The sequence below is a fragment of the Phyllobates terribilis genome, unplaced genomic scaffold, assembly GCF_046119375.1.
Source record: "Phyllobates terribilis strain yellow unplaced genomic scaffold, ASM4611937v1 Scaffold_7__3_contigs__length_470593459, whole genome shotgun sequence".
Classification (NCBI taxonomy): Eukaryota; Metazoa; Chordata; class Amphibia; order Anura; family Dendrobatidae; genus Phyllobates; species Phyllobates terribilis.
Genome location: NW_027362767.1, coordinates 158,606,435 through 158,630,024, shown reverse-complemented (window position 1 = coordinate 158,630,024; position 23,590 = coordinate 158,606,435). Strand labels below are relative to the sequence as shown.

General features: G+C 42.9%; 1 protein-coding gene across 1 annotated transcript in view; it reads right to left on the bottom strand.

Moving 5' to 3' along the window:
* Positions 1-1,648: 1,648 nt before the first annotated feature.
* Positions 1,649-23,590, bottom strand: part of CRABP2 (cellular retinoic acid binding protein 2) — a 34,416-nt gene continuing 12,474 nt past the window's right edge. Inside the window, exons 2-4 of the mRNA XM_073639507.1 lie at positions 12,011-12,189; positions 6,888-7,004; positions 1,649-2,290 (exon numbers count right to left, since the gene is read on the bottom strand). Of these exons, the coding sequence (XP_073495608.1) occupies positions 2,240-2,290; positions 6,888-7,004; positions 12,011-12,189 (347 nt within the window). The 3' untranslated portion in view covers positions 1,649-2,239. The remainder of the gene's footprint in view (positions 2,291-6,887; positions 7,005-12,010; positions 12,190-23,590) is intronic.

Genomic DNA, 23,590 nt, shown 5'->3' with positions numbered 1-23,590 from the left:
GAGTTTTAAACTCCCATGCAAGGGTGTGTCAATCAGCATTAGGAGGGAGGTCACCGCTGGGAAGGAAGGAAGAAGGATTAAGAAGGTGTCTGCAATGCCAAGCGCAGTGACCTTCTACAGCCAGATCCAGAGCGACTGTCTAATACACCTGACACACCTGTGACAGTGGGCTGACACTATATATCAGATCCTTCTGGCTGACACTATTTATGGGGGTCCTTATGACTGGCACTATTCATGGGGTCCTTCTGGCTGACACTGATCATAAGGTCCTTCTAACTCACACGATTTATAGGGTCACAGAGTCCCTCTGGCAACAGCTGTTCATGTAGGCCTTCTAGCTGACACTATCCATTGGCTTCTCCTAGCTGGCACTATTTCTGGTGTCCTTCCTGCTAACATTATTAATGGGAACTTCCAGCCGTCACCAATTATGAGGTTCTTCTGACTGACGCTATTCATGAGGTTCTTTAGGAGGTCACCATTTTGGAGTCGATCATTGATTGAGACACACTGTTTCTTTTGACTATAGTATCAAAGGTGGTAAAAGACCAGAATCAAAAATATCTCAGATTCCAGGATAAGATGGCCAGCACCTGCCATGGGCTCAACTTCTGAGCCTTCACTGTACAGCTTCTTCCAACTTTCACCATATATGTCAGAAAAATGTTATATTTTCATATGCCACCATTAATAATGATCAAAGATCAAAAATATTCATGATACACTGGTTGGGTGTCCACTCCAGTACTCCATTGCATCTCGATCAGAGCAGAACGAAATTCTTGAGCTGTAATTCCACTGCTGGTCTCCTGAATGCCTCTTGCAATCAATAGGCCAACCACGATGTCATGAAGTTGCTTGAGCCCTAGTCACCAAGCTTCATAATGTGCATCATACCATGACTTCATGATGTCGCGGGTGCTTATTAAATCGCACAGGATGCCAACCATGGAGGTTCCTTGGATCAGAGTAGTGGAAACCGGATCACGGTACTATGAATATCTTTGCTTGTCTCTAGTAAATCACTCAAACAAAGAGAAAAACTGTACAAAAATCGATCTAAGACTTTTTTCTTTAATTAATTAAAAAACATATTGACAAATAAATACAGAATTGATGCATAAACTAGAAAAAACGGAAGCAAGGTGAGACATCTACCTGGGGAAAAGAAGAATCCTTGTAGCTAGCGGTACTGCATTCTCTAGCCATGTGTTTTACATACATAAAAATTGTATAAAATATTGAAAGACAGTCACATAATCAAAGAAGATCCTTTTTTTTTATCACGGGAGCTGGTAAATTTTGGCGAGTAGGACATTTTATTCACAAGATAAGACATGATGGACTCCTTTCATAAAATCATAATATCAAAAGAACTAGTAACATTTTTCCCCTTAGCTAACCTAAGACATAAGAGTAACCCTACCGGCAACGGCAGCCATTAGATTAGGTACAATTTGGGGGAAATCAACACATCCATGTGTCGCAATCCGAGTGCGGACCAACCATGGGTCTCATGACCCAAGCTCAACAACCAGCATATATGAGGCTGTGGAGTTGGAGACCCTCAACCTGTCCACGACACATGGATTTGTGAATGTAGCCTAAGACTCACTTCTTAAGGATAAGTCAGTCCGTTCTCTGATTTTTCTCCATTTTACATGCATACAATTTGCACACGTCTTATTATCCAGTGCGTCTTATAGTATAAAATACGGCAATACACCTTCGGGTATCACTACTTATTCACATCTTTGCCTCATAATCTACCAAATTATTGCTAACGAGAGTTTTCCTTGTGACCCTTCTTTTATTTTGGTCGGTAGCTCATCGCAAAACAATAGGCAAAATATAGTCTTACATTCAGAATGGCCGACACAAGATTTCCACCCCCCCCCCCCACTCAAAAAAACAAACAAAACTATTTGGAATGGTCCATCTAATCTCTGGATCAACTTTTTTTACTTTATCACATACTAATTGACAATTCAATCATTGCCCCGTTGTCAATTGACAGTCTTGTTAATGCCACTCCCCAGTGCCCAATCTGAGTATACAGTTCAGGCCAATTCTACCATCTTCCAAAGAGTTCATGAAAGATGGTAGACATTACAGGAGAAGCGTTGGCATATTGCTGTAAACGGGATACTCTCTGCTTCATAATATGTGTTATATGGGATTCAGACTATTGGCCGGAGAAGGTCGTGCCTCGGGTCCCTTGGGCGATTCACTTGTTTTATTCTCTGATGTAAATTCGTGTGCAGATGACGTCATCAGCGGTCATGGTCTGTAGGAAGAATGAAGGTAGGTTAATGTTTAATACACTGCTCAAAAATAAAGGGAACACTGAAATAACACATCCTAGATCTGAATGAATGAAATCTTCTCATTGAATACTTTGTTCTGTACAAAGCTGAATGTGCTGACAACAAAATCACCCAAAAATCATCAATGGAAATCACATTTATTAACCAATGGAGGCCTGGATTTGGAGTCACCCCCAAAATTAAAGTGGAAAAACACACTACAGGCTGATCCAACTGTGATGTAATGTCCTTAAAACAAGTCAAAATGAGGCTCAGTATTGTGTGTGGCCTCCACGTGTCTGTATGACCTCCCTACAACGCCTGGGCATGCTCCTGATGAGGCTCAGTATTGTGTGTGGCCTCCACGTGCCTGTATGACCTCCCTACAACGCCTGGGCATGCTCCTGATGAGGCTGAGTATTGTGTGTGGCCTCCACGTGCCTGTATGACCTCCCTACAACGCCTGGGCATGCTCCTGATGAGGCTGAGTATTATGTGTGGCCTCCACGTGCCTGTATGACCTCCCTACAACGCCTGGGCATGCTCCTGAGGAGGCTGAGTATTGTGTGTGGCCTCCACGTGCCTGTATGACCTCCCTACAACGCCTGGGCATGCTCCTGATGAGGCTGAGTATTGTGTGTGGCCTCCACATGCCTGTATGACCTCCCTACAACGCCTGGGCATGCTCCTGAGGAGGTTGAGTATTGTGTGTGGCCTCCATGTGCCTGTATGACCTCCCTACAATGCCTGGGCATGCTCCTGATGAGGCTGAGTATTGTGTGTGGCCTCCACGTGCCTGTATGACCTCCCTACAACGCCTGGGCATGCTCCTGATGAGGCTGAGTATTGAGTGTGGCCTCCACGTGCCTGTATGACCTCCCTACAACGCCTGGGCATGCTCCTGATGAGGCTGAGTATTATGTGTGGCCTCCACGTGCCTGTATGACCTCCCTACAACGCCTGGGCATGCTCCTGAGGAGGCTGAGTATTGTGTGTGGCCTCCACATGCCTGTATGACCTCCCTACAACGCCTGGGCATGCTCCTGAGGAGGTTGAGTATTGTGTGTGGCCTCCACGTGCCTGTATGACCTCCCTACAATGCCTGGGCATGCTCCTGATGAGGCTGAGTATTGTGTGTGGCCTCCACGTGCCTGTATGACCTCCCTACAACGCCTGGACATGCTCCTGATGAGGCTGAGTATTGTGTGTGGCCTCCACGTGCCTGTATGACCTCCCTACAACGCCTGGGCATGCTCCTGATGAGGTTGCGGATGGTCTCCTGTGGGATCTCCTCCCAGACCTGGACTAAAGCATCCGCCAACTCCTGGACAGTCTGTGGTGCAACGTGACATTGGTGGATGGAGCGAGACATGATATCCCAGATGTGCTCAATCGGATTCAGGTCTGGGGAACGGGCGGCCAGTCCATAGCTTCAATGCCTTCATCTTGCAGGAACTGCTGACACACTCCAGCCACATGAGGTCTGGCATGGTCCTGCACTAGAAGGAACCCAGGGCCAACCGCACCAGCATATGGTCTCACAAGGGGTCTGAGGATCTCATCTCGGTACCTAATGGCAGTCAGGCTACCTCTGGTGAGCACATGGAGGGCTGTGCAGCCCTCCAAAGAACTGCCACCCCACACCATTACTGACCCACTGCCAACCGGTCATGCTGAAGGATGTTGCAGGCAGCAGATCGCTCTCCACGGCGTCTCCAGACTCTGTCACGTCTGTCACATGTGCTCAGTGTGAACCTGCTTTCATCTGTGAAGAGCACAGGGCGCCAGTGGCGACTTTGCCAATCCTGGTGTTCTGTGACAAATGCCAAGCGTCCTGCACGGTGTTGAGCTGTGAGCACAACCCCCATGTGTGGACGTCGGGCCCTCATACCACCCTCATGGAGTTGGTTTCTAACCGTTTGTGCAGACACATGACCATTTGTGGCCTGCTGGAGGTCATTTTGCAGGGCTATGGCAGTGCTCCTGTTCCTCCTTGCACAAAGGCGCAGGTAGCGGTCCTGCTGCTGGGTTGTTGCCCTCCTACGGTCCCCTCCACATCTCCTGGTGTACTGGCCTGTCTCCTGGTAGCGCCTCCAGCCTCTGGACACTACGCTGACAGACACAGCAAACCTTCTTGCCACAGCTCACATTGATGTGCCATCCTGCATGAGCTGCACTACCTGAGCAACTTCTGTGGGTTGTAGAGTCCATCTCATGCTACCACGAGTGTGAAAGCACAACCAACATTCAAAAGTGACCAAAACATCAGTCAGAAAGCATTGGTACTGAGATGTGGTCTGTGGTCTCCACTTGCAGAACCACTCCTTTATGAGGGTGTCTTGATAATTGCCAATAATTTCCATCTATTGTCTATTCCATTTGCACAACAGCATGTGAAATTGATTGTCAATCAGTGTTGCTTCCTAAGTGGACAGTTTGATTTCACAGAAGTTTGATTTACTTGGAGTTATATTCTGTTTAAGTGTTCCCTTTATTTTTTTGAGCAGTGTATAATCTAATGGTCAAAATGGGTAGCTCAAATGGAACAGCACATGAAGACAGGGACGTAACAACCATGGTCGCAGAGGTCGCAGCCAGGCCCGTGTGGGCAAGCAGTCTGCCAATGCCAGCGGAAACTTCAACTGGATGTGCGTCCTAGGATGCACATCCTGTTGAAGTGTATTGCGGTGCCCAGACCCGTCAGGTCCGTGCATGGCAATACACTCTACCAGCCAATCAGAGGTCAGCAGATGACGTTGGCTTTCACGTGACTGGGGGTGCATGGCAGTGACATCATGCGCTCCCGTGACTTGCATGTTGAAGTTAGCTGCTGGCTTCAGTAGAGGACGCCGTGCAGTGGGGGAGCGGAGGGAAGGCGAGTATAGAAACAATGGTGATTTGCGCTGGACTAATGTGGGAGGAAATGATGGAGAGATGTGAGGGTTAAAATAATAATTTATTTATGGCAATTAACAATAAGGGGGACGGAGGAATGGAGAATATGATCAGTTGGAGGGAGTAGTCCTTTTCGGGTTTGTAGGGTGCTAGGACTACTAGCTCGGAGGGTTTTGATTTAAGTCCTAAGATTGGTCACCCCAAAGAAAGAGAAGGAGAAAAGAGGTAAGCTTCTGAGATGGTGGGTAGATCCATGGGAGCCCCTGTGGTTGGGAGCTAGGCTGGAGATACCTGTTGGATTCAGGAAGATAGAACGGCAATGGATTGCCAGCTGGTTGGCTAGTTGGTGGGTGGTTGGGGAGAGAGCTAGATAGAGTTAGAATGGACATAGGCTGGGTAGAGGGTTCCCCAGAGTGCCTTATTGAAAGTTACCTGGTGTTGGTAAATAGCAGGGGGGGGTGCTGGGTGCCAGTGCGGACGTGCAGACCCTGAATCAGGGGTGAAGTCCGGTGGGAGACGGCTCTACTCACCATCTCAGAAGCTTACCTCTTCTGTCGATCTTTCTTAGGGGGATGACCAATCTTAGGGTTTAAACCAGGAACCCTGTGTGCCAGTACTCCTAGCACCCTACCAACCCGGAAAGGACTACTCCCTCCAACTGATCATACTCTCGATTCCCCAGGTCCCCCTTATTGCTAATTCCCATAAATAATTTATTATTTTAACACTCGCATCTCTCCATCATTTCCTCCCACATTAGTCCAGCAAATCACCATTGTTTCTTGATTACGCATTCACTGACAACTTGTGGTAGCTGTCCCATTTGTAGCAGGCCTAATAGACTTACCTACCAGCGCCACTACCAATTTTCTAAATAGGAGGGTGAGTATAATTGTTTATTTTTTTTCTATGCATTAAAGAACCGAGGCAGAATGGGGGACATATACCATGATGTGGCCCAGGATAAGGGACATATATACCAGGATGGGGGATATAAATGAACCAGGATGGAGAGCATATATACTAGGATGGGAGGAGGGGGAGGCAGTCCAAATCTTGTACCGGGGCCCATCAGGCTCTAGTTACACCACTGCATGAAGACTCAGTGAATGACCTGAGGATCAGCATCGGTAGCTCGACAAAAAACAGAATTTGTAGTCTCAGTGAAAGATCTTAGAGTCAACATGGGTAGTTCGATAGGAATGATATCTATAGACTCAATGAATTACTTAATGGTCAACATGAGCAGCTCAATAGGAACGATGGACAACCCTTGAGTGAAAGATCATTCTGCTGATGCAGTCATACACATTTTAGTTAATTTTGGCCTTTTAACATGTTTTTTTTCCTGTAACACCAAGCAAAAGATGAAGAATCTTTCTGGGAACATTAAGGGAATGTTCTTTCATGGAAAAATTACTACCAGACCAACTTTTTTTCCAGACCGTCAGCTATCTATTCACTAAAACAATAATTAAATTACTCCGAAAAATGTGTAAAACTGTCCGTTTTTATCAACTTTAGACTCTGATGATTGAGATCAAATGTTTGGCTTACTGCATTTATGGTTGTTTAGGTTAGAGGTCAATGGTCCCATAACATATACATGATGAGATCAATGTTCCTGATAGTAATCAGCTAAGTTTACTCTTATTGGTGAAATGTCAGGTCTGGTTTTCTTACCAGGATAAGTTCTCCATCGTTGGTCAGTTCTCTTGACCAGGAAGTCTTGGGACCATCCCCTTTGAGAAGCTTTTGTTCACACACAATCTTGTTCTCACTTTCCCATTTGGCCAAGCTCTGAAGAGAGACAAAGATAAAAGAAGGAGACACTTAATTAAACAACAAGCAGGCCCTCCAGACCAGGATACTCAAAACCATGACCACCATCCATCAAATGCAGGAGACAGCAGCCAACCTCATGGAAGCTCATCCTTGAGAAATTTAACACACTCAATTGACTCTTGTCTTCCACATTTCCCTGATTCATCAATGTCTGTGACTGTGGAAAGTGAATGGGGGCAGGGAGACAAGTCATTACTGGCTCATTGATTGATCCTTCAAGAGTGTGCACAAACCAGACCTGAGACATTCCAAGGTCGTGGCATTAAAGTTTTGGCAGTAGCCAAATCCCATAATATCTTGTATGTTCAGATTGACCAAGTACTTAATGTTAGTTCAACGGAGTTACACAAGGCGAGAGAAAATCCATTTTCCCATCTATTTAAAGGGTTATTCTCACCTTCATAGTTCAGTGTTATTGGATAGTGACAGTAAAATTTTTGCAATTTACTGTTTATTAAAATTTCTTGCAATAGTAAAATTTTTCTTTTGTTAACAACGTGTCGCCTAAGAGACTGACCACCACTTCTGTCTAGCTTTGCAAGCACTGCGCTGAAGCTGACCGTGATTAGGAGCCAACAGCACACACCAGTACATACCTGCACGCAGCCTCCGATCCTCACAAGATCTCCTTCTCTCCCCCCTGTTATCTCCTCTTCCCACAATCGCATACAAGATTTCTCCCGTGCACCCCCCCTACTCTGGAACTCTTTACCCCAACACATCAGACTCTCGCCTACTGTTGAAACCTTCAAAAGAAACCTGAAGACCCACCTCTTCCGACAAGCCTACAACCTGCAGTAACCACCGCTCCACCATACCACTGCACGACCAGCTCTACCCTCACCTACTGTATCCTCACCCATCCTGTGTAGACTGTGAGCCCTCGCGGGCAGGGTCCTCGCTCCTCCTGTACCAGTCGCCGACTTGTATTGTTCAAAATTATTGTAATGGTTTGTGCAATGTCACATGTAAAGCGCCATGGAATAAATGGCGCTATAATAATAAATAATAATCATCAAAGCTGTGCTTACAAGCTCAGAAACCTATGTTCGGCCACTGCTGCTAGACAACATTGGAACGGTACTAAATTTAATATTTCACATCATGTTTTTGTTAGATCTTAAGTAGTGTCTAGCACCTAGTCAACCAAGCACCTAACCTGGGTCTTTTGACCGGAGCCTCAAGTCTTTTGGTGCCATCAACCCATTCAAGTTTATCCAAGTCTTTTCTTTCTCCAGTGCCCAAAGATGGTACAAGTCCATCAACACCTATGTATAAAAACACTAACTCCCCACTTTGTCCTTCTCTAAAACTATAGGCACACCATAAAGGTCCATCAAAAATTGACTTTTTTGTTTCTTCCATAGATCACGAATGACTTTCAACATCTCCATTTGCTGAGTAATCTCGCTCCTTCTTTAATTATAAGAACACGAGATAGGTGCAGATATATTATTAGACTAGAGAATGAACAAAGGAGAATTGCAAGAGGAGTTCCCGAAGCGAACGAAAGGAGTCACGTATCAGATAATGAGATCAGAATCATGTACGACTTGAGGAAACAGAGTGTGTGACCCGTCCCGAGACTTGTCATGCCTGAAGGAGCCCATCCGAAGCCTTTGTTCCAGGTGGCACCATGCCATGAGTTGTCCTTCTCTCTTTATTACAAGGTAATGACTTCTGACAATGGATATTTATCAGTCTCATAATGGGTTTTAACACTTTCTCAATACCCTTAGTATAATGAGTTGCATTAAAACGGGGCCTTCTGTGGATACGTGGATGATAAATGAGGTCATCACACCACTTAAGGTCTAATGTGCATTAATGCTTTGACAATAATTTATAGTTATGTTTAAAGGCAGGGTATACTTTAGGTGACTTTAAGGTTAGATTAAACCATAACTTTAAAGAGGACCTGTCACTTGCCATAAAATACATATAATTTTTTTTTTACCTGATATAAAAGCTCTTGTTCTCCTGAATTTGGAGATGTTTTTCATGTCTTTCTGTGCCTCTCCGTTCCTGAGATATGGCTTCATCTTAGCTGCATATAAATCTAGCGTTTCTAACCAACTGGACTAGTCATCCATAGTGTAGAAACAAAGTCCACGCCCATTTGGCTAAATAGACTATATTTACGTATAAGGGAAGAGGAGGCCATATCTCGGGAACGGAGAGGCGCAGAGAAAAAAGAAAAACATCGTTGAATTCAGGAGAACAGCGGCAATTACACCAGGAAAAAAAAACCTTTGTATTTATGGCAAGTGACAGGTCGTCTTTAAGTTTATCACGAAGACAGAACCCTGGTTCCTAACTACTCTGAAATAAAAGGACATAGTTATGCTTTAGGGAAAAGGATCTAAAGAGAAGATCCCCAAATAAAACAAAAATTGGAAAGGTCTTTCTAGGCTCCACCTGTAGTGAGGAGGGTCTTGAGAGAAGACTCCCAAACCCCAAAAAAAATTAAAGGGTTTTTCTGAATTCCACCCCTCAATCAAAATACATGAGTCTCTGAGCTCCAGCCACACGGAGGAGGGTCTTGAGAAAACATAATACATGTGAGCAACCCCTTTAAGAAAATTAAAGTTCCAAATTTTTATACTTAAATCTAAAAAATGTGGGGTAATCATATTTTCCTCTTCCTTGTACTTGCGAATTGAGCGTAGGTAAGAAGCATTTGGCTTATGTCTTCCATGCGAGAATGGGCACGGTCTCACATCGGTGCTGAATTTCTTTATGGCAACGGTTCAACATAACCTCACCTTACCCAACCGCAAATGGCTTCACGGAAAGCAATCCAGGAGAACTGCAATTTCCTCTCTGCTAAAATAGTTACTCAATGATTGCCTAAAACCGTCCTGCACCGGGACAGGAGGGGCGTGAAGCTTCCAGGGTCTACCCTTTCAGCTTCCAATATCAGGACTCCTTTCATTTCCATCCGCTGACTGCGGCGAGGACACGGGGTTAATTGTGGAAATCGACGCACGGCAAATAAATATCTTTATGAGTCATTACCCCGGACGGGGAAGCCAAACGATTCCTGCCCGCTTGTCACTAGCCTTTAATATATTATTAGAAATCTTCCAGCACGCCATAAAACAGGAACGGATTTGGTCCATGATTTAATGGCTCGCCAATGGCGGGGATAGGCGCCCACCTAAAATAACCAGAGGACTTTTTTTTTTTTCTAATTTCTTCTAAAACAATGAGTGCTGTGTTTCAGGCACCTGCAAGCCGAAATCCAAAAATGGGTTTTTATGGGTAATTTTTGACACTCAAAACGCAAAAAAAAAAAAAATAAATGACAGTATTAAATCTCATACGGTCGGCAATAAAATAAAGTTGTTGGTGCCGGGATGGAAACGCTCAGCTTCAGTTTCCTATCCCACCGGGATCTTGGGCTGAAGGCCGAGAGAGGTGCGATGCCGGTGACGTACAGGGATGAATGTCTAAGTCACGGGACCCTCAATCGCACCTTGTGTTATGGTGGCCACAGAGTTTGGTGAAGGGTACTGTTGTGGGGAGTCTATGGCTGGCAATGTTTTGGGGCACTAGGGAAAGCATTGAAGTTCTCTTGTATAGGGCACTGTGGACGCAATGGCATTGTTGGGAGTTCTGTGATATGCCTTATTATGGGGATGCTGTAAGCCACAGTGAATGGCACTGTTATGGGGTACTGTAGCTGGTCCAGCAATGGGGGAGCAAGGTACTACTATTGGGATAATTATGTCTCTCTGTGTTATGAGCAGGATAAATGACATTGTTATGAAGCACTTAAACTCAGTAAAATGGCACTGTTATGGGGTTCTGTGGCTGCTCCAGTTATGGGGAGCAGGGTACTGCTATTGGGGCATCTGTGTCTTGCTTTGTTATGAGCCTGATGAATGACACTTATCTAGCACAGCTAATGACAGTGTTATGAGGGCACTAAGGCTGGTCCAGTTATAGAGGTACTGCCATTAGGGAAACTGCCATACATGAGGCACATAACAGAGAGATAGACAGCCATCCCAGTAGCAGTGCCATGATTCCTTATAACTGTGCAGCCACAGTGCCCCAATAACAGTGTCATTTGCTGCGCCTTTCAGTGCTACATAACAGCGTTATTCATCAGGCTCATAACAGAGCGAGACACTGATATGAAACACTAAAAACTCAGTGAATGGTACTGTTATGGGGGGGGGGGGATAGGTGACTGCTAATGGGGACCCTGTGATTCTCGCTCTCCTATAGGCCTGATGAATGGTGCTGTTATGTAGCAGTGAAAAGCATAGAGATTGGCACTGTTATGGGGGCGCTGAGGCTGGCCCAGTTATAGGAGGGACATGGTTCTGCCATTGGGGGATCTGTCTCTCAGTTATGGGCCCGATGAATGGCACGGTTATGGGGTACTGCATCGGACCCATTTATGGGGGAGCAGGGTGCTGCTATTGGGAAAACTGATTCTCTCTGTTATGGACCTGATGAGTGATATTGTTTTGAGGCACTGATTGGCACAGTGAATGGCACTGTAATGGGGGTACTGTAGTTGGTTCAGGTATGTGGGAACAAGGTACTGCTATTGGAAAACTGATGAATGGCATTGTTTTGAGGCACTGCAACGGTAATATTTTTTGGTATTATTATAGGAGCACAATGGATATCTACAGTGGCATGTAAAAGTCTGGGCACCCCTGCTCAAAATTACTGTTATTGTGAACGGTGAAACAAGTTGAAGATGAAATGATCTCTAAAAAGGTCTAAAGTACTTTAGGCAAAAAAAAAAAAAAAGTTATATGATCTTTTAAAGATCATTTCATCTTCAACTTGTTTCACCGTTCACAATAACAGTAATTTTGAGCAGGGGTGCACAAACTTTTACATGCCACCGTATGTCCAACATCGCTATTAACATTAAGGAAATTCCATCTGTGATCTGTACTGCCATCAAGGTTTCCAGAAGAGGAGCAGATAGTTACCTTACATGGACGACCATCTACCGTCTGCTCCTCAAACTCTTCTCCGATTTTGAAGTTGATCTCGGTGGTGCGGACGGTCGTGGAGGTTTTGATGTAGAAGGTCTCATCTTCCTGTTTGATCTCCACTGCCGGCTTCGAGGCTGCTGCCACCGCTATTTTCCTCAGCATGACATTGACACCTACGGAGAAACGGGAAAATATGACTGTTAGGTGGCGCCACCTATGACAATAATTTTAAAAAGTTACACAGTTTTGACATCAATATTTTACCATCCATCAATAATTGGATTCCATTATTGAATTTGACTTTTAATAAACAATCAGATTAGGTTACGAATATATTATTCTGCTTTGCTTCCGCGGCAGGAAATTGGTGTCAAATAGTGCATTAAAAAGGTCACCCAGTGTCAGCTGATCTGTCAGCCGATGGAGGAGACAGAACCCAGACACTCTTCCTCAGGACACCTAATTTTATCCCCATTTGTCATAGGAACGTCTGTCAACGTAGTAGGGGGGAATCCTATACCACGCTACATGACAGATGGATTCCTGCGATGTTCCTGCACCTGTGGGCAATTAGACTAAAATTGTGTAAAATATACATTAAAAGATGGCAACATTAATAAATCCATTAAACAATTGAAAAAAATAATCTTACACAGTGGCAATTTTTTAGAACTAATAGTGTCATATGTAGCAAGTATTTTCCAGTCCTCGACTGGCACTCTGCACCCACTCATCCCTTTAAAGAGGACTCGTTACTTGCCATAAACAATTTTTTTTTTATACCTGGTGTAATTGCCGCTGTTCTCCTGAATCCGGTGATGTTTTTCTTTTGTTCCTCCGCCTTTCTGTTCCTGAGATATGGCCTCCTCTTCCCTTTATATAAATCTAGTATTTTTAGCCAATTGGGCATGGTCCTCAAGACGACGCCCACAGAGAAGAGTTAAGGACTGTGCCCACTTGGCTAAAAAGACTTTAGCTTTATACACAGAGAAGAGGCCATATCTCAGGAACGGAGAGGCGCAGGAGCAAAAGAAACACATCGCCGGATTCAGGAGAACAGCGGCATTTACACTGGGTAAAAAAAAAATACATATTTATGACAAGAGACAGATCCCCTTTAACAGAGCCTAAATCTGCTTACTCAAGTATACAAAAACAAAAGGTGACCACGATAGGGGTATTTTGGAAGGGGTTTCAGCTGAAAGATGAATACTTCTACATTCTTTGCCTTAAAATATCTTACAACTTGTTTCCCAACCCTTGGAAAAAAAAGAATCTGTAAAATTTTTGCATAAATAACCGTCACGCTTGTGTTATTACGTTACTTCCTTCAGGCAATGTACTTTAAAAAAAATAAGCCAGGGGACGTGGTAGGGCGCTCGTCATTGCCGAAATATTTTTTAATAAAGTTAAAACAAATTGCTCCTCTGTTTATGATGAATGTTGAATACCATTAACAAGAGTAAAAGAGATGTGTTAAAAACCGCCACGTGTGGGAAAGCAGAAAACTAAGGAAGATATACGACCCAACATTCCTACATGACAGTGAAAAGCATACTTCACTGAAACTTCAAGTGCGCCACTCTGAAAAAGTGCCGGACATCGGCCAACCCTCGAAAAGAAAAAACTACGCTGAAAAATTATGGTTTTTTTAGCTTAGTTAACACATCAGCGACAATCAATCAACTACATACTTAAAGTTTTAAAGCCAGAATCAGGACATTGAGCCTCCACTTCGAAAACTCAACCCCTAAAAAACACCATTTCGGAGGGGTTTGCTTAAACACCCACCCTTGTTGGCTCTGAAATGTCCCTGCAAAATGGAGCCTGTTGGCATGTATGCCTGCTACTGTCTTTATTAGTTTATTACAGATAAAAAAAATTCAACATCTTTCCTCCTCAATTCCTTCCCTTGTGTAAAAATGTTCTGTAAAAAAAAAGACAAAAAAAATATCGACTGTAAAATCATGTAATGTTGAGGGTCTGGTGTTCTGAGGGTCACTGTCACATCAAAAGTGGCCACTTTTTGCTCTTATTTTATTCCCGCTGATTCCATGACTATTTGGTTTTTTCCCTTTTTTAAAATTCGCCATACAGTCCCAAAGATATGGGTCGTTTTCTTTAGAGTATCCAATATACAAAGTTTTTATGTTTTTTCACCAAGGGGGTGTTGCTCGCAGGATCCTATGGGGCGTGTCTTGAGTGACATCACTTTGGTAAGAACCATAAAAATTAGCACTATAAAAAAAAAAAAAAAGGTGCATATCTCAGGAACCATATGATTGATTTTACAAATGAAAAAAAGCAGAATACTCGGTAACAGCGGGAATAAAACAAGAGCAAAAACTGTCACTTTTGACCTGGTGACAGGTCATAAGACCCTTTTGTTTAGGGGTAAATTAAAGCTCTTGGTTTCCAATGCAAAAGCTGTAAGAGGTGTTGGAAGTTGAAGGCCATAGTCGAATTTTAGCACTAGGTCCCATTGGCTTTAATCTGCCCCTAGGCCTCTGCTAAAGGTCCCTTTGACGCCGGAGTCTAGTACTGCTCTAGTGTATGGGGCAAAGGAGAATTTGGGTTCTCTCAGACTCCAGGACATGGGTGTGACCTCCGCCTCTAAATTGGACACTGTCTGTTGGAATGACACCTGTTGATCTCCACTTCAGTGTAAAGATGTTTTAGTGCCCCCAATAGTGGCTGTGCTTATTGATGGGCAACCATCTGAAACCAAAAAAAAAAAAAAAAAAAATTCAAGAAAAATCAGAAATTGGTTGCTGGGGAGGATACCAGTTATTCTAAAACCTCTCCGCCCTTTCCCCATTATGACCTTGACATCCATCCAGGAGGGAGGCGAATCTCATAATTACCCACGATAGGAGATGAGATATTTTTGTTTTCTTGGGAAAGGAGATCATGTTATACTTGGAAATATACAATAAATGAATTGTGAAGTATCAAGAATCTGAACTCTAGGAAAAATTAGCATCAGAAGGGATGACCAGTGTGACTTGAGGTCGTCACCCTTCGCAAGATACAAGTTCAGAGTAGACACATGATTTCGCCTCATCGGGATGGAAGGTCACGTCTTTGTAAGAGAGACAAGTATGATCCAACTCGGGACAGAAAATAATAGACAGAGCTGTCATTTCCTCATATAAGACTCATCTTGTCTGGAATGAATGAAGAATAAAGCCCTTGTTTGCTCGGCTGCCTTGGCTGCCGATGGAGGTAACTTTGGCAGTCACCGAGCTCACGTTCCTCCCATCATTTCAAAACTTCTATCATAGGTGGCCTGTGATAACCTTTACATCAACACTAAAGAGGAAATGCTTAACATTTTTCTAACTTTTTCTATTTTAAATTCTTACTCTTAAGGCTACAATACGTTCTATTAAAATATTTTTAAAATCAAAATTTTTCACAATTTTATGATGATCATACACATTTGTACCCTACATTACCTTATAGGAAAAGAATACTCCTTTTATACAAATTTTCACCCCTAAAACCAGGGTTGTAGTTATAAGTGGGATGGAGACTATGACCCTAGAGCCTGCAGGGACCCAAAACGAGACTTGATTTGAGCAGAATGATTCGCAGAACCCTTGTCCAACGGTTGCGTCAGTAGTCCTTGACTACCAGACAAAAGCTCTAAAAATTACTTTTTATTTGCCGATATCCACAACACATCTCTTGAAAGGAACGAGGTCATACTAAACCAACTAATCAGAAAAGGTGCCAGGGATGCAGGTAGGAAAGAGGAGGTTCGAAGGGCTCTGGTCCGGTAGACCTGGACTACCAAGGTCTGCCGAATTATTTTGCTTATCCCTAGAGGAGACCAATACTACAAATGGATGATAGTTGCGGGGTCATGTTATGGATTTTGCATTCTGGCACAGAACCTACAAATTAGGGGAATTTTACCTTTCTATATCCTAGGTCCCATGTTAATGTAGACATATTGGCCACTTGGGAGGCTAGAAAAGCAATACAAGATAAAGACCTTTACAATTTGCAGAAGAGGATGACTCTTTTTCAATGGTGATTTTTTATTATAGGGACACCAGGGGCCTTATACAAATTTCTGCCAATAGACTTGCTAAATTCCAGGTCTCTCGTCAGACAATGATATAGAATTAGGTTCAAAGTAACTTATCTAGCGGAGGTGTTAAATTCTTTGCAAATCGGAGACATGAGACCAGGAATACAAGACAACTTTCTCATTCTACGCCTGCTTTGATCTTTCTATAGGCCGTAAAGTCTTAAGAAGATTTACACAATCCTCATGGACAATGGAGAAGGCACTAAAACTCCAGAGCTATTTTCTGCTTGTGAATCAGAGGGTGATCATCTAACAGCCATAAACATTACGGTGGTCTATTGGCTTTTTTTTTTGTTTGATGTAAAAAATTAACTGGTCAATGTCCAGGGGTTAAGCTAAGGTTAAAGGAAATGATCGAAATGACTTGTTACCATTTGGAAAGGTCAAGAAGACAAGAGTTTAATTTGAACAGGGTCATTAGAAATTATAATAAGTCCAGGGGATCAATCATGGACTAAGGGACCCCATACCCAATAGATAGCTGTCGGCCAAAAGAGGATTTGGCCAATCGTTCAGCTGGCTGCCCTCTCCGCCATACACCAAGACTCCTCTTATCTCATGGAGAAGAGAGGCTGAAATCAGACACGTCAGATCCTTATTTCTCCTGACATCACCTGTCAGTGGAGACCCCGATACATACTAGACTATCGGCTGAGCCTGCCAATATTGGCGGATATCAGCCAACGTTAGTCTATGTGTATGGGGTCCTTTAGCAAAAAATAAAATGGGGTTTGTAGACCAACCGTCTTGTTCCTTGTGGAGAGAAGGGAGGTTTCATCCTCTTTCTGGTTGACAAAATTGTGATGAGCCCATTTCTGTTTCTCCTTATTGGTATTGAGAAGCGCGGATAATTGGATACAGTTTTCTCTTCATCCACACGTTGATGTGGTTAGGAATCATCTGAGTCCACTGTCACTACTACTCCACTTTTATCAACAGTAAGGACATCTTACGGATTACTATTTGCTTAAACACAATGGCATTGTAGGACTTTGAACTATTTGGAAGTCTGATTTGTTTTTTGTTTTTTTAAACCTGGTGTAAATGCCGCTGTTCTCCTGAATCCGGCGAGATTTTCCTCTTGTTCCTGTCCCTCTCCGTTCCTGAGATATGACCCTTTCTTCCCTGTATATAAATTTAGTCTTGTTAGCCAAGTGGGTTTGCTCCTCGACCCTTCTCTATGAGACCACACCCAGTTGGGAAACAAAACTACATTTCTATACAGGGAACAGGAGGTCATATCTCAGGAACGGAGAGGCGCAGGAACAAGAGAAAAACAGCGCTGGATTCAGGAGAACAGCGGCATTTACACCAGGTAAAATATATAAAAATGTATGGGAAGTGACACATTCTTGTCAAGGGTCATTTTCACATTAAATCCATGAAGAACTATGTTTAATCAGTAGCGCAATCAAAGACAAAGGTAAAATTAACCTTTTTTAAGGCATCTACACACCTTAGACCCCCCACCATACTTGGCATGGATACTGAGAATTGGATATTACAGAGTCCGCTCCCACGATCAGTGTTTGTTCACGCAGCTGAATTACACATGAATCCCGCACCTCACTTGCGTTTTTGTAGGCCTTTTTACCGCATGCGTTTTTTGGTATGTTAGATTGGATATGCAAAGAGATAGATAACCGCGAGATATATAATTAGTGCCGTGCGAGTGTAGTTTACTGTACATGTATTAACCTAAAAATAAATGGAAAAAAAGTCATTTTTTAAATTATTTATTAAAACCAGGCTAAAGGCATAAACGTACTTACATTGCACGGACATTTTTTCAACATCTAATGGAAGTCTATGGGGGAAAATTCTGCACAGAAGACTGGGCGCTCATGCAAGAGAAATTGACATGCTGTGGCTCGGAAACCCGCACCACACATGAGTTTACGGGGTGTAAAAAAAGCACAATGGGCATGAGATTTATATTAATCCACTCATGCTTCAAACATGCCTCGATCACACCCATCCCCAAAAAGCCCTCCCTCGAACCATCTTCTGTGACTAGCTATCGCCCCATATCACTTTTCCCCTATGCCTCAAAACTACTGGAACAACACGTCCATCTTGAACTGTCCTCCCACCTCTCCTTCTGCTCCCTTTTTGACCACTTACAATTTGGCTTCCGACTGCATCATTCTACTGAAACTGCCCTGACTAAAGTGACCAACGACCTACTAACCGCCAAATCCAAGCGACAATAGTTTGTCCTCCTCCTTCTGGACCTGTCCTCTGCTTTTGACACAGTCGACCATTCCCACTTACTACAGATTCTCTCATCACAGACTTGGCTCTATCCTGGATCTCCTCATACCTAACAGACAGGACATTCAGTGTCTCCCACTCACACACCACCTCCTCATCTCGTCCCCTATCTGTCGTTGTCCCCCAAGGTTCAGTTCTAGGACCCCTGCACTTCTCCATCTACACCTTCGGTGTGTGACAGCTTAAAGAGTCCCACAGCTTTCATTATCACCTCTATGCTGATGACACACAGATCTACCTCTCGAGACCCAACATCAACTCCTTACTAATCAGAATCCCACAATGTCTGTCCGCCATCTCATCCTTCCTCTCTGCTAGATTTCTAAAGCTTAATGTGGATAAAACAGAATTCATCATATTTCCGCCATCTCACTCAACCCCCCCCCAGCAGGTCTATCCATCATAGTCAATGGCTGCCCACTCTCCCCAGTCCCAGAAGCTCGCTGCCTCGGGGTAACCCTGGACTCTGATCTCTCCTTCAAACCACATATCCAAGCCCTTTCCACTTCCTGCCGACTCCAACTCAAAAATATCTCCCAGATCTGTACATTCCTTAATCAAGAATCTGCAAAAACACTAGTGCACGCCCTCATCATCTCCCACCTCGACTACTGCAACCTCCTGCTCTGTGGCCTCCCTTCCAACACTCTCGCATTCCTCCATTCTATCCTAAACTCTGCTGCCCGACTAATCCACCTGTCTCCCCGCTATTCCCCGGCCTCTCCTGTCTATCAATCCCTTCACTCGCTCCCCATTGCCCAGAGACTCCAGTTCAAAGCCCTAACCATGGCATACAAAGCCATCCACAACCTGTCTCCTCCATATATCAGTGACCTAGTCTCCCAGTACATACCCGCACGCAACCTCCGATCCTCACAAGATCTCCTTCTCTACTCCCCTCTAATCTCCTCTTCCCACAATCACATACAAGATTTCTCCCGTGCTTCCCCCCTACTCTGGAACTCTCTACCCCAACATAGACTCTCTCCTACCATGGAAACCTTCAAAAGGAACCTGAAGACCCACCTCTTCCGACAAACCTACAACCTGCAGTAACCCTCGCTCCACCATATCGCTGCATGACTAGCCCTACCCTCACCTACTGTATCCTCACCCATCCCTTGTAGACTCTGAGCCCTCACAGGCAGGGTCCTCGCTCTTCCTGTACCAGTCGGTGACTTGTATTGCATAAGATTATTGTACTTGTTTTTATATTATGTAAAGCGCCATGGAATAAATGGCGCTATAATAATAAATAATCCACTGGGCTGTACTGTACAACGCAGTGTTTTGGACGCAACGAAAATACGCTGTGTTCAGAACGCTAGTATTACTGATCTTGACCACACAGCCTTAGTTGATGATACTAGTTAGATACGATACATCTAGCCAGTAAAATAATACTAGTCAAAAAAGTAATTAGCTACTACTAATTGCCACCAGTAAGTTCAATACCCCCAGTCAGTTATGATTAGTTAATTAGGCACCCATAAACATTAGACTAAAACCGGCTGGACCTGCCAAGTTTGCTGGGTCAAATGTGTATTGGGACCACCTAACTCTTCCCGAACAGATAATTTTGGGGGGAGAAGAAGATTTCTAACAAACAATCCATTTTTTGTCTGGGAAAATAAGCTGCCACCAGATGAGTTCTCCTGTATATGGAGGAGTAGAAGATAGTTGCCAGCTTAACGATTGGCCAACATGTATCCATACTGTATGGGGGGGGGGGGTTTATTAATGTCAAAATGACATTAACATATATGGTTATTGGTAAACAGATGCTAACCATTCTCTGCTGTGCTGTCACACACTATTTGTATTGGTTATTCAGTTTTTTATGGCTTTATCTCCCTAGCTCTATTGCTAATTTGTGACGTCCTCTCACTATCCAAATTCACTACAAATTGGCTGCTGCATTCCCTGTATCTGCTTTTATGCAGGCTATGATAGTACCTCCTGATCGGCTGTGAAATCAATATCGAAAATTGGTCAGTGAATTTCCTAAAACTTGCCACAAAATCATATCAATTGGCTCATACTACTTAGTTATCCCTAATTAGACCTCCACTATTTTTTTTTTTTTGGACACCACTCCGCTAGGCAGACCACTGTAATTTTAGATTAAAAAAAAAAGTTAGGTACTTTTATTAGATACCATTAGACGGATACATACCACATCAGTAATTTAGATATATTAGTCATAAAAAGTGTCCTAATTTTTTTTTAAAAAATCCAATAACGTATCTGGAGAAAAAAAAAATTGATTGAAAGTAACATGATTTTTTTTTTTTTTTATTTTTTTATAAATGTGCTGTTTTTCTTAACAACTCTGCCCGGATCCCTGCTGCGTCTACCGCCCACAAATTAAATCCTATTAAATTTTTCATGCAGTTGCAGAAGCCTGTGGTGAAAAATCAGAATGGTTTTCTCTCAGCAGAGGATGTAGAATAAGTTCTGTGTCAAATTCGCAACCCCAACGGTCTTTCCTTCCAGCTGGCCAAGCTGTCCTGGTTGAGAGCCAAGATTCTGCCAGCGACCTGGCTGTCCAATGTCTATCGAAACATTGGGAGTGTGGATGATGGGGGGGGAGGATGTAGGGGGACAACTCATGTCACTGCACCTGTTGTATGTGGCCTGTACTAAATACTAGTGAGATTTAGAGAATTAACCCCTTTGCCACCGATATGCAATTAGGATTAGCCATTAAAGGGAATGCGTTATTAGAAAATTACTTAAATCAAGTTTTTATGTCTAAGGTATTTTTTAATAAATTTGGCAGTTTTTTTCCCCACTTTACAATCTTTATTAAAAATAACAAATAGAAAATTTGGAATTTTAATACTGGCCAATGTGAGATATTTTTAGACTTTAACTTCCTGCGGTTTCAGAAACTTTACATGTACATTAGCAGCAATGGAAAGACTCCGCCCCTATCTTTTGTACTGAAGCATCCAATGTGCATGTGCAAAGGACATTGTGAAGCGACATGAAGAGCTGTGACATCGCCTATTATCATTGGTGTATTTTGTGTTATCAACTGTATATAGACGTATGATTTATCATTGCAATATTGCCTCTGATGACAATGAGTCCGTGGAAAACTCGCAGAATTAATGGCTCATTGATTAACACTGTTAGAATCCAGGGTTTAAATACCATGCAAGGAGTTTGTATATTCTCCCTTTGCTTGCATGGGTTTCCTCTGGGTACTCCAGTTTCCTCCCACACCCCAAAGACAAACGGATTGGAGCTCACATTCTAAAGTCCCTATCGGTAATGTCTGTAGAGATCTGAAGACCATGATGGAGCTATATAAGTATATATGTATTTACAGACTAATTTTCCTTGTATTACAGGTCATGAAAGAGCGCAATATATAAAATCAAACTAACCAGAATTCAGGTTTATTATTGTTATTATGATGATCATCATCCTTAGAAATGGCTCGCATGCATTTAAATATCAGAGCTGGAACCTGTGCAGCTCCTCCTCCCTCTCCCAGCATAGCACAGATCACTGAGCATGCTCACTACACTCTACTGTAGAACCCAACCACATTCGCTTCCTTTATGGTGTGAAATAAAGAAATGGTAGAATATTTTGTTGTTTGACCACTGGGCTAGAGTGTTAAGCCCAAAGTATGAAATAGTAATAATAATAAAAAAAAAAAAAGTACAAACTATTGAATGACATCAATATGAAGGAGGAACAATGAGGATGAAATAGTATTAGTAATACGATCACAGCTGGAAAATGTTCACTGGTGTTAATGACAAAATGATTCTCGACAGCGACGCTGAACTGGGTCGTGTAGGGTTCCATATTAAAAGTCGCAAGATATTTTATTCATCACATGAAGGACAGGCTGGCAGGTTTTGGGGACTCGAGGAACGTCAAGATCTGTGACCCAGATTCATGGACAATAAGTGTCAATTAAAGATAATTATATTGAGTTATATACCTCCAAATGTGCAGTTTAAAAAACTAAAAAGAAAGTATAAATTGTGAAAGTTATATTGTAAATTTTGTAAAAATATGTTCCAAGTTCAAAAATTCTGGAAAAAAAATATATTCTGAATTCAAAATATATCACAATTCGGTCAGTTATTACATTTACAGGAAAGAGAGGCTGCACGTAGATTAGAACATATGTATTGTGACTATTATTTTCATTGAGAAGTTAATAGGGTCAAGTGCCTACATCAGCTGATTGGCCGACAGTCAAATATTTATAAAGGCCTCCCTACTCTTCCCCGACAAGTGTCTGGTATGTTAGATTTCCAATGGCCGATCTTTTGTTCTCAGCCCCTGCCTAAGGAGTATAGTAATGGTTCTCTCATAGGGAACCCGGGAGCCATAGCTACTTAAAGTTTATGGGGGCTGCTGTATTCCTTGTCTTGGCTTTTATAATGGCTCCTGATTATTCAATATTTTAAGGCTTTTTCTCCTTAATAGGAGGCTTTAAATTATATATTCAGAAGGTAGAATCAGTTTACAGATGGTCCCTCTAAATTTTAGACATTAGGAACTCTTCGAGAAAACCTAAAATTGTAAAGTCTGCCTGGCGACCAATAACTTTTATTTGGATCTTAAAGAAATATTGGTACTTTGAAGAAAATTAGACTATGGCCTGTGCAAGTCTGCCTGTGGAGTTGTGCCAGGCTCACATTCCTGCGCCCTCAGGGGAATTTGACAATGTGTAGAACAGACAAACCAGAACCCAAGATCAGACGCTTCTCGAAATCCTCAGACACCCGGGTCCCCGCCAGCTTTTAATATCCTATTAAAATAAAACTACGGCGCGCTTTGATATCGTTAATACTTTATTGGGCCCTTTAAATCTTCCGAATATTTACTGGAGCCAAGCATTGGCTGATTTCCTAGGATAATTATTTTAGTGCTGCAGGTAAGAAGGAGTCACTGCAAATTTTAAGGATTAAAAATGGGCAAAAGAAATTTAATGTTCCATCTCAGGGATCAAGTCTGTATGTTTTTAGGTGGATAAAGAGTTCTCAGGACCTAAAAAAAGGAAGATTGCTTCATTTTAATGTCTATTTCCCTTATCCAGTAGAGGCAGCCAATAGATATTTCATAATTAAGTGAATGGGAGTGAGTTGTATCGCCAGACTCAGCCCATAGAAGAGAGTGGGGCTGTTTGGGGTTAGGGTTAGAGACCCTTTCGGTATCACCCCATTTTC